We start from the raw sequence: 12,289 nt of genomic DNA on the forward strand, positions 1-12,289 counted from the left end.
GAAGCCCACAGATGGTTTGTTCCATGTGGCTTTCTCTCTGCACTGGCACAACTAGTTGGAAAGGGGGCATCTGATCTGGTGGAAGCTGACTGGGATCCTTCTGCCTGGGATCCTGGAATAAAAGCTTGAAGCTGCTGGCCATATTCTATTAGGAAAGTGATCTATGATGTATAGTTAGGGCCAGCGTGGCCACCCTCTATCCCTGCATATGGACAAGCAGACAAACACACACACACACACACACACACACACACACACACACACAGACACTTCCTCAGAAAAAGTAGGGAAAAGAGTGAACAAAATACAGTGAGACATAGAGGTAAGCAATAATCAGTCCAACAGAGACAGAGTAACCTGATTCTCACAGCTTTTCCCTGTACCTAGTCTGGAAACTCCCTTGGGAGACTTGGCTGTGCTTCCCACCTTAGGTTCATAAGACATTTCTGCATCTTCATACTCTCAACTTCTGCTTAAACCAGCCTGACAAGTTTCTGTTCAGTTTAGTTCAGTCACTTGACATTCTCTAGTTGCTGGGAACAGGGCCTACTCTTCCTTGCAATGCATGGACTTCTCAATGTGGTGGCTTCTCCTGTTGCAGAGCAAAGGCTCTAGGCACGTGGACTCAGTAGTTGTGGCACATGGACTTGGTTCCTCCAAGGCATGTGAAATCTTTCTGGACCAGGGATCAAACTGATGTCCCTTGCATTGGCAAGCAGATTCTTTTCCACTGTAGCACCAGAGAAGTTCCTTGATGAACTTCTTAATTTGTTTTTAATCAAAACAGAATTGTCCTATATGAATTAAACTGGAACTGGTGTTTTTCACTTTATAATTTATATAATGGCCATCCACCATAACAAACAATTCTAAATTATGTCTAAAAATAATAATGTGATATTCCATGGCCTACCATAATTTATTCAACTGTTTTCCTCTTTATGGAAAATAAGGGGTTTCTTCTCTACAACACATATATTGAATTAAAACTACCTACCACATCTGCTGGATCATCGAAAAAGCAAGAGAGTTCCAGAAAAACATCTATTTCTGCTTTATTGACTATGCCAAAGCCTTTGACTGTGTGGGTCACAAGGAACTGTGGAAACTTCTGAAAGAGGTGGGATCAGACCAGCTGACCTGCCTCTTGAGAAACCCATATGCAGGTCAGGCAGCAACAGTTAGAACTGGACATGGAACAACAGACTGGTTCCAAATAGGAAAAGGAGTACGTCAAGGCTGTATATTGTCACCCTGCTTATTTAACTTCTATGCAGAGTACATCATGAGAAACGCTGGACTGGAAGAAGCACAAGCTGGAATCAAGATTGCTGGGAGAAATATCAATAACCTCAGATATGCAGATGACACCACCCTTATGGCAGAAAGTGAAGAGGAACTAAAGAGCCTCTTGATGAAAGTGAAAGAGGAGACTGAAAAAGTTGGCTTAAAGCTCAACATTCAGAAAACAAAGATCATGGCATCTGGTCCCATCACTTCATGGGAAATAGATGGGGAAACAGTGGAAACAGTGTCAGACTGTATCTTTTTGGGCTCCAAAATCACTGCAGATGGTGACTGCAGCCATGAAATTAAAAGACGCTTACTCCTTGGAAGGAAAGTTATGACCAACCTAGATAGCACATTCAAAAGCAGAGACATTACTTTGCCGACTAAGGTCCATCTAGTCAAGGCTATGGTTTTTCCAGTAGTCATGTATGGATGTGAAAGTTGGACTGTGAAGAAAGCTGAGCGCTGAAGAATTGATGGTTTTGAACTGTGGTGTTGGAGAAGACTCTTGAGTGTCCCTTGGACTGCAAGGAGATCCAACCAGTCCATTCTGAAGGAGATCAGCCCTGGGATTTCTTTGGAAGGAATGATGCTGAAGCTGAAACTCCAGTACTTTGGTCACCTCATTCAAAGAGTTGACTCATTGGAAAAGACTCTGATGCTGGGAGGGATTTGGGCGCAGGAGGAGAAGGGGACGACAGAGGATGAGATGGCTGGATAGCATCACCGACTCTATGGATGTGAGTTTAAGTGAACTCCGGGAGTTGCTGATGGACAGGGAGGCCTGGCGTGCTGCGATTCATGGGGTCACAAAGAGTTGGACACGACTGAGTGACTGAACCGAACTGAACTGAACAATATAGTGTGTCCTACATATTAGTGTTTGTGTCTCTTTTTTCAGCAAAAGAAGATATGTATATTTTGGACATTAATAAATACTGTAGTATTATTTTCCCTAAATGGAATAATTCAGTCTCTTACTGGCAACATATGAGAATATTTATTTTCCCAGATCCTGACCAGCATTAGGTGTTACACCTTGGTATTTAAAATTTTCCATCTAATACATTTTTCAAAATTATGTCTCATTGATGTTTTAATTTACACTTCCCTGATTGCTAGTGAGATTAGACACACTTTCCTTTGTCTAAAAGAGATTTGCACTTTTATATACCATCTTTTTATATCCATTATATATATGAAAAAGTTCTATTTTTTAAATCTTCCTTACCTTGACCTTGACTTTTGCTAGATTTAAAAAATTTGTCCTTTTAAATGTTTTTTTCTTTATGGTTTCTGGGTTTTTGTTTTAAGTCTCCTCTTTTTTTTGTTATAAAGTTCTCCATTTCCAAAATTAGGTATTTTAATTTTTTCTATTTGTCATTTTCTTAATATTTACTTTAAAATTATTCATAGCATTTAAATATTCAGATCCTACAACTTAAAAATCCCTGAATGCCTCCCTTTATTCCAAACAGTAGCATGGGACTTTCAGACTTGACGGCAATATTGCAAAAGACTTTTTTGAAATGATGACACTAAGCCCATTTGCAGTTAGCATTTGTTAATAAAAGCTTATCTGACCCAACCTGCAAGGCCTCTTGTAACACTATACAAAAAGGGCCAGTTTCCTGAAACTTTCTCTTTGTAGTTTAAATCACAAGTCCTCAGCAATTAATATTAGTTAATTGCTATATTATTAATTAAATAATCCTCAGCTAATCCATTTAGTGCTTTACAATTTGCAGTGGAATTTGATATTTATAATGAAGTGCTTGTATGAGGCTTGGCAAACTGTGAAAGGACACTCAAATGAGAGGGAGGATAGGAGCGATCAGGAGGTAAAGTGATTTAATCACATTCACCCCGGGAAGGGTGGCTGGAGACCTTCATCCCAGGTTTCCTGACTCCGAGTCACTTTCCCCTTGAGCAAAATCTCCAAGTAACTTGTGAGTTTCCTTTGGCAGTAAATGATGTTTTGATCATTTACAACAAAGAGCAGATTTGGGCAGCAGAGCTGGGAGAAAGGGAAGAAAAAGCATCTATTTACTGCCATTTCTAAATTATGCTAAACAAATACATGGTTTTGAAAACTGCAAAGGAGAAGAACATTGTCAGAAGCGGAATAAAATATCTCCCTGCATCCACTCTAGCCACTGACAATGTCGCACAGAGAGAGGTTACCTTGCCTAGGCCAAGAAACGCCCCAGCGCAACATGGTGCCTTTGTGCCACTTTTGACGCAGATATGAGCACAAACCTTGGCACCCGACTGCATTTCCATTGAACTCTACTGCACGCTCCACTGCCGGCTCCACGGGCGGCTGCTGGCAATAGCGTGGACATAGCTGGCCCATAGTTCTCTGCCTCATTCAGGACTGAGCTGGGCTCGGGAGACACCTGAGTTAATGCCCTCATTATTCATCTCTGGAGGAAATCCAGCCACCGCAAACACAAGGACACACAGCAACAGACTCCGAATAATAACCATATGCAAATTCGTTTTGGAAGCGAATCCTGGTCTCACTGAACAGGAACTGGAGAAACCAGAGGGGACCTAATGAAAATCAGGCAGCGAGCTTGGAAATCATGGCAAGCATCACAGTGCTGGCTTTCTCCTAGCTGGTTGGTTGTCATAGAAACCCGTGTGTGTAGCTCAAAGAGAATGCTTATATTATCTTACTGCAGAATTGTTGGGCGAAGTAGAATTATTCAGCTCAGTTAACTAAATATTTGCTGAGGTCCTACTATGTGAAGGCCACAGGGGATACATAGATGAATATGTAGTTCCATCTTTGAACCCCCTGACTTGGAGGGGAGACCTGAAAAGGAAACAGATAGCTCTAGTGGAATGGGATCTGTGCACTAACACGGGAGGAAACACAGAGACTGTAACAATTAATTCTTCCTGCGAGTGTTAAGGACTTATGGATTGGAGATATTTCAACAGGGCTTTATGTATAGGAATAGAATGAGTTGGCTAGTAGAAAACGGGGGTGAATATCCCAGGGAATAACTCAAGCAAAGACAGGAAAGCTTGGCAGGTTATGCAAGATGCTAAGTTTGATAAACAAATTCAACTTTATGCCTTCATAAGTTTGCAGAATTATAGTCAAGCACTATTGACCCAGACTTCACCACTTCCAAATGTGTTACCGTCCTCTGAAGCAAAGTTGAAATCGACATTAACTAAAGGAGTTTGCTATGCAAGAAAATAAAGGAATTTGTAAGGAAGGATGTTTCTCTTCTCTTTAGGACAAAAGCTGCTTTCAAGCACTTTCAGAGAACATTTTCACCCACAGAAAAGGCTTTAGTCACATGAACCTTTTTGTTGTTGTTGATTTTCATACTTAATAAGTCAGTGATTGTGGGCAAGTTACTTTAACATTTTTAAGCCCCTGTTTTTTGTTTTATTGTTTTTGTTTTTAGTTATATGTACACCGGAGGTAACAGCATTTTCATCATAGGATTATTTTGAGGATTAAAAAAATCAAGCAACATATTCCAAGTGCCTAAAATAACGCTTGGCCCTTGGTGACTGAATAAAGTTTTAAACTATTTAAAAACAATAATTTGAGTCATTTGCTATACTATTATTTCTCCTATGAAGCCTTGGAAGTCTGAATGAATCTTTGATATGCAAAATAAATCAGTATCATGTTTTTGTAGAGCTTGAAGGGAACCTGAAAATGATCCAATTCATTGTTGTCTGTTGACAAAGGAAACAGCTTATACGGTGAAATGTGTTAGTTATATAGGGGTACCTGACTGGTTAGTGGGTAAGCCTGACCCACCACTCAGGAATCCTGACTGAATCCAGCGGTCTTGCTACCAAACCACGTTCTCATTGTCATCCATAATTAAATGAATGCGCCAACAGGTAAGCCTCAGGAAGTCACCTTAGGCCAATGAATCTGTGCCCAACAGTAATATCACTTCTTCCACTCAATTGGCCCAAATGATTGAAGTTTAGCTTTTCAAGCAAAACTGAAATAAATAATAAATTGTTCTACATAAATATTAATATCAAACTTAGCAAACTCATTATGTTCTCTCAAGAGGAAAGTTGCATAATTGTGTGTAATTCTTGTCTAAGCCTGGTGACATTTATAACATTAAACATTATCAACAAAACAGACAAAAATAATTTAATATCTAAAGAGAAGTTTTATTATATTTGAATTATGGTAAGCTGTATGGTAAGCTAAATTATGGTGTTTAAGTACTGTTGACAGTATTTAGACCTCTTCTACTTAGAGGTATCTGAGTAACTGACATCCATACAGAGCCTTCCAGGAGGCTCCGGTTGGTCTGGCATTGCACTCGCCTCTGGCTGGTGGCCTAAGAGTCAGTTTAGATGACTCTGTGGATCACATCCTCTCTCACCTCTGTTTTCTCATCCCTGAGTTATCCTAGGAGATGCTTCCTCCACTTCTCCAGGCTGCTTCCATTCTCTCCACTTTGTCAGGGTCGTATCTCAATGAATCCCACTTCAAGTGAATTTGTTCAGCTGATGTACTCAGAAAAGTGTTTTGTTTTGTTTCTTTAATTACAGCTTTCTTATTAATCATCAACTCTCATCAAATTCATACTATAGTAATGAGTACTATCCGAAGTGATGAGTAAAATAAGCATAAAGTAGCTTAAAATAACCGTATAAAATAGATACTGTTCTTACCTCCGCCTTTACATGAGGAAAAGGGGGTTAAACAGGCTGAATAACTCAAAAGTGGTAGCACCAGAATTCCAAATACAGCAGTATGACTCCAGTCTGCAGAATTATCCAATATGAAAATCCACCAGTTCATAGAAGAGGTGATGGTTGTTCCACGTGCAATCAAAATACAACCTAAATATTCAGAGGCTCTTACAATGGAAACCCCTTACAGATCAAATTCAGCTTTGCTTTTTACACACAGAGCAACAGAGACACAGAGAAGGGGAGTAACCTGTTTGTGGTGTCATTGGTTTTCTTCAGTCTAATCATGCATCTTCCAGAAATGAAGTCTCAGCTCCTTAGCTTTAGCCGGTGAAACTGGCTGTGCATCATTTTTCCTGGGATTGAAATAGTTTACGCTAACGAGCATACTTGCTGCTCTGAATAGGGAGTTGAGTGAGGTAGGGGTTGAAACAGGAAAGTAGGAGCTTGGAAAGTAGATGAGTCTTTCCCAGAGTCAGTTTGACTGTGGCAGCAGGTTCAGCATTTACTGTATTGAGATCAGGTGGTTTTCAGGATATGGATTATCTAATATTTAAATGCTGACTTTAAATTTACAGCAATCAGTGAAGCTGCACAACCTCGTGGAGGATCACAACAAAGTCCAGGTCAAGATCACTGTAAAAGGCAAAGGTAAGTGATGTGTTTTGCTTTCATCAGCATCCTGGTATTTGGAGTGGAGTTGGTCTCATTTGTTTTGATGATTAGTCAAGGAGGAAGTCTTTTTTGATTATACTGAGCACTGGGGCTGGGTAAGGCAAACAAGTCATCACAGACTGAAAATTTAAGGCAGCAAGGTCATAAGAATGCTGACTTGTACCTGCAGGATACTGAGAGTGAGCCCCTTGTTGAATTCTGTACCTTAGGTGCCTGGCATGCCTCACCCTGACCCCAGCCCTGATTGAACTCTTTCTACTCAATGTCTGGTTTATTTCAAATCCCCTCTATACTCCATATTTCACTCATTGAGATGTTACTGGGTAAGCCTTCTTAAGGCTTTTTGATTTGCTAACTAACCATCTCAAACAGACCCAGCAGCATATATTTGTATCTGTTATATGGAAACCAGACCTGTATAAGGCTTATGGATGGCTGGATGGACAGTGGGCATTTGCTCTGAGTTACCTGGGCTGAGGTGACCACGGCTCTCAGCAAGAAGTGAGGAGCTGCACTCCAGAGCAGTGGAAGTTGTCTGGAGTGTTTACATGGGCCCCGATCCAAGTACTGAGTGTGCTGCAGGGGGTCAGGAACCCAGCTAAAGGATGTAAGCAGACACAAAGGGGCACTCTTCCATGGACAATGCCCTTAAGGGTCTCCTGTGGACAGAGTGCTGTCCCAGGTACTAGGATCAAGATGGGATCTTATTGCTGAGCAAATCCTTTCCTAAGACCCAGACACCAATTCCCTAATCCTAGTTTCCTGGGAATCTGCAGTTGAGTGTAAAGAGGCTGGAGCAGGTGAACATGCAGGGTAGTTCTTGATCAAAAAGTTGATAAGAGCTCTCAGCTGTTTTTATTGTTAGGTAAAAACAGGAAACGTTCATCTGATCATGAAAATGTTGCTCTTCTATAGGTTTGCAAGAGCTGGGATCCCGTCTCTTGGTTCCTGGAGATGTTCTTATTCTTCCAGGAAAGCTTTCGTTGCCTTGCGATGCTGTTCTGATTGATGGAAGTTGTGTGGTGAATGAAGGCATGCTCACAGGTAGGCAGTTGTCATGGAGCTTGCTCTTTCTTTCCTTCCAACAACCAGGCCAAGTGAGCAAAGCAGATCAGCATACACTTACCTGCTGTAGGGACATAACTTAGTGACTGAACAACAGCAACAAAGGTATTGGGAGATAGATGGGGAAGACACGTCCCGACTATTCATGTGAATGAAAACAATATATGTAGATAAGGAAGATTTAAACATATAAGAATGAAAACCACAATGCATATGAAACTAGAAGAAAAGACGGATACAACTTGGAATTAATTACCCATGAGAGAGAGGAATAAGATGCTTTGAGTTCAAAGGTGGGTGAGAGGACCATACTGTTTGATGCACAATCTCTTTATAAATATGAGCTGAAGGTGAGGTGAAGTCGCTCAGTCGTGTCCGACTCTTTGTGACCCCGTGGACTGTAACCTACTAGGCTTCTCTGTCCATGGGATTCTCCAGGCAAGAATACTGGAGTGGATTGCCATTTCCTTCTCCAGGGGATCTTCCTGACCCAGGGATCGAACCCGAGTCTCCCACATTGAAGGCAGATGCTTTAACCTCTGAGCCACCAGGGAAGGATGGTTTATACACCTGTTAGAACAAAACACAGACAAAAACTGTCACCTCACAATTGACAGGGCATAGAGATTTTTATCCAGCCCTGTATTCTGTAGATGGAAAACTGAGCCCCAGTTTTCAGTGGGAGAAAGATTGAGTTGGGTCTTCCAGAAAGGCAGTAAAACAGTTCTGTTCTTTAGAATCGTGTTTCCAGTTGATCTTACTGAGCATAAAACTGGTTTTCTAGTTATGGCTTGAACTGTCCTTATCCTCATTTGTACTTTGTACAGTCCATTTGAATTTGTGTAATTAGTAAGGCACTATCGATAACATATTCTTTAAGCCAAAAAGAAGAAAATACACAGGGCATCTTAATAAAAGAAGAGAAAAACCATACGGAATCACAAAAAAGAAATTATTGGTCTTTGGTGTTTACAGTTGGTGTGTTTTTCCATTTCCAAATAGTATAAAGACAAGGAAAAGAGAAAACACATGCACAAAACTTTTTAACATCACCTAAACATAAAGAGAGTCATTCTCTAATCCTTAAATTGTTCAACAGAAGCATATTTCTCATTAAAGATGAGCCTGCTTAATTTAAAACTAAGAAAATGTAGTAAACGTAAATATGTGCAGTATAATTATAAAGTATCCCAATGTGTGAAGATCAAACTGCCTTGTAATGGTAGTGATGAGGATTTGCATACTGATCATATCTCTCATCCAGAATGGCGCCATAGTATCTCAAGTACAAGCCTCACACTCAAGAAAACCGTGCTCTTCACTCAGAGGCAATGACTATCTCTCATTCCCAATAGCCTGACGACCAAGAACAGTGTCTCTGAAGGCAAGAGAGCGTGGCAGTGAGAATAGAGAGGGGACACACAGCTGGGTTTACTCCCCTGGGTCTACTGACCTGGAGGACCTTGCTTGCCTGATTCTTAGGAAAGCTCAGAAAGTCCCAGAGAAGCAGCAAAGGCAAAAATGCCACCTTTTAACAAAGGTGCAAAGTTGACCTAAAATGACCTCAAGTGGTCAGTGGCTTTTCTGAGGGCCTGTTTCAGGAAAAACAGTCATCAGCATTAATATCTATGTAGCCTAAGTACTGATAAAGTAACTTTAAAGATAATCATAAAATAGAGATATATCCATCTCTTTCTCATTAATTTCTTGAAATAGACCTCAGTACCAGCATGCTTTGAATATTTTATTACATAGCTTGACTAGATCTTCCCACTCACTATGTATTCCTGGGAAGGATCCTGATGGAGTAATTAGATTAAGGTTAGATTCCTGAAACTGCAACTGTATTTCTTGAGTATGTATTTGAGTCACAAATGTGACTCAGGTAATAATCCCCCATGTGCAAAAATAGTCCTTTACATATACAGAAGTCTTTATGTAAGAAGAATAGCAATAGTCCTAGCATCTGTATAGCAATTTATACTTTCATAAACAACTTTTATATGTCACTTCATTGTAGCATAAAACAAATTAGACTAGGCACTATTATAACACCCAATTTACAGATAGGGAAACTGAGGTGAAGAGACTAGGGCTGCTCAGCTAATGAGTGAATCGTCGGAGTTGGAGGTGGATTGGCTTCCAGGCATGAGGAACCATAGGAGTGAAGACAATGATTCGAGGAGGGGTCCAGCTACTGCTTTTGTGTTTTGTGTCTCCTTGCCTTTTCCTTTCTCAGGATTAGTCCCATTTATAGCACCATGCGCACTGCAAAATTTTCCTTAGCATCGTCTTAACCTCACCTCTCGTCATAAACTCCACTATGCAAAAAGCTCAACTTTATTTTATACCTACACTTCATTTTAATTTCGGCTTCAAATTTGGCCATGCTTGAAAGTGTGTAGTGTGAAGCATCTGATATAAGTCAGGTATCCCAGCAGTTAGCAGGACCTCCCCAGCAGTTAGCAGGAGCCCCGCCGCCACGCCCCCATTCTAGTCTGGCTACAGAAGTTGTGCCAGGTACTGGGGAGAGTCCTCTGGTCTAGGACACACTCCTCTCTGTGGTTGCCTCTCGTGCCACTCAGAGCTCAGGGAACATCAGGGACCTACCTACCAGGAAATGAGGCAGACCCCAGTGACGTTTCCTCTCAGTTTCCACAAACTTATAGAATGTTTCTATGTCCTATTTGGTTCGGGCCCCTTCTCTCATAGACATACAGTATCCAAGCTCTCTTTAGACTTTCTTCCAATTCCTACTCCTTGGATTTTTATTTGGCTAGAAACATAATTAAAGAAAGGCAAGATGAGCGGAAAAGCTTTGTTCTTACTCTCAGATGGTCTCTAAAATTTATGGTAAATTTATGAGTGACTTCTGAAACTCAAAAGCCAGTCCCTTGCTCTTTTCTTGTGCCTCCTGAGACAGTGATCCCCTTCAAGATTTAGCTCTTCCCAAAGGGTCCAGAGAAAAAAGGGAGTACCATGGGGAGAAATGTTTTCCTGGTAGCAATAGCTAATTTTTCTTAGCTCTCATAAGTATTAGGTGTTATGCTAGCGTTTTACACATGTTTTTTTCATTCAATCCACAAGTCTGTAAAGTGAGAGAATCTGAGGTCCAGAGAGAGTAATTTATTTGCCTAAGGTTACACAGCTTGAAAGTGATAGAGCTGAAATTAGAATTCATTTGTTTATTCATTCATTCATTCATTCCACAAATGTTTATTAGCCCCCACTATGGAGCAGACGCCCTACTAGGTGCTGGGGAGATAGCAGTGAACAGGCAGACTTCTTCCCTCGTGGAGCGGACTCTAGTGGGAGGACAGAAAACATGAAGGCAGATAAATGACACAAATTCCCAATAACAGCAAGTTCTGTGAAGAAAATAAAATACTTAAACCCAGACATTCCATCCCCAGAGCCTACGCTTGCAGCTACTGTCCCTCATTCTCTCAGGGATAATTATGAGGGGGAGGGGTAACTTTCACTCTGCCAAAATCCCTCGCCCTCCTCTGCTCATCAGAATTACTGATCTATCTGAATCGTATGTGCAGAATCATGTAGTGATCTGAGCTGGACACAGGAATTCCCCTAAGAGGTTATTTCATGTTTATATCCTGTCAGACAAGCTTGTAGTCAGTGGACAGATCAGATCTTCTCCTCTGTTCCCATTTTCCTTTCTTCTCTCTCACTCCTGTCTTTCTTTCATTTATTCACTCATTCATCCATTTATTAAATAAAGTTTCAGAGATGCCTGCTATGTGCCGGTACTGCACTGTGTGCTAGAATCAACAAGAGAAATGAGAAAAGGTCCCTGCCCTCAAGTAGCTTATAATCTGATGGTCCCAGAAGTATAAATAAACAAGGACCTGACCTTTCAAAGCACTGTCACCATGTGGAGACATCTGGCTCATTGCGGACAAAGGAGGGAGTTTCAGCTTCACAGCAGCCAGGATCTTCGGGTCTCAGAAGCCAAGTGAACAGTTGGCTGTGAGTGTCTTTCCTTCTGAAACCCTCTCCAGCCTACATAGATATCCAAACTTTTGTTTGGAAAATCCATACTTTGCTGGGATCCCTGGGAAAATGCTGAATATAAAAATTTTAAATGTCAAAGTCCTTGTCCTCTGATATTACCTAGATCACGAGAAAGAACCTAAACTTGTATAACTATAATCAGTACAACTGTATTTCCAAGTAGGAAATATAACACTATCTTGCTAATTGAATAGCAAAAATCTGATGACAGTTTCAACTGATTCTAGTGCTTTTTAAATCTATGAGCCCAGAAGTGTTATTGGCATTTTTATTTTGTCTCTGAAGCTTATTCTTTTTGAACTCCCAGCTGATTTTCTTTGTATCTGAAATATCTGGTTGTACAACCATTAGGGAAAGTCGAGGAAGAATACTGGCAAAGAATGGGAATCAGTAATAGAATACATCCCTGGCCTAGTTTAGCTGAAGTCTGTGTAGGGTAGTAACAGCCATGGGTGCTCAGATGGCGGTGGCTCTGACAACCTAGCAGGAGAGTTTGAGGCTTATGAGTAACAGCAATTGAAATGGTTGAAGG

At 40.8% G+C, this 12,289-nt stretch overlaps 1 protein-coding gene across 1 annotated transcript in view; it reads left to right on the forward strand.

Annotated features, from left to right (window-relative positions):
• The window catches only part of ATP13A5 (ATPase 13A5), a 116,126-nt gene that overhangs the window by 36,687 nt on the left and 67,150 nt on the right, over positions 1-12,289 (forward strand). The window contains exons 8-9 of the mRNA XM_052643038.1: positions 6,567-6,639; positions 7,579-7,707. Of these exons, the coding sequence (XP_052498998.1) occupies positions 6,567-6,639; positions 7,579-7,707 (202 nt within the window). The remainder of the gene's footprint in view (positions 1-6,566; positions 6,640-7,578; positions 7,708-12,289) is intronic.

This window comes from Budorcas taxicolor, chromosome 1 (assembly GCF_023091745.1).
Source record: "Budorcas taxicolor isolate Tak-1 chromosome 1, Takin1.1, whole genome shotgun sequence".
NCBI lineage: Eukaryota > Metazoa > Chordata > Mammalia > Artiodactyla > Bovidae > Budorcas > Budorcas taxicolor.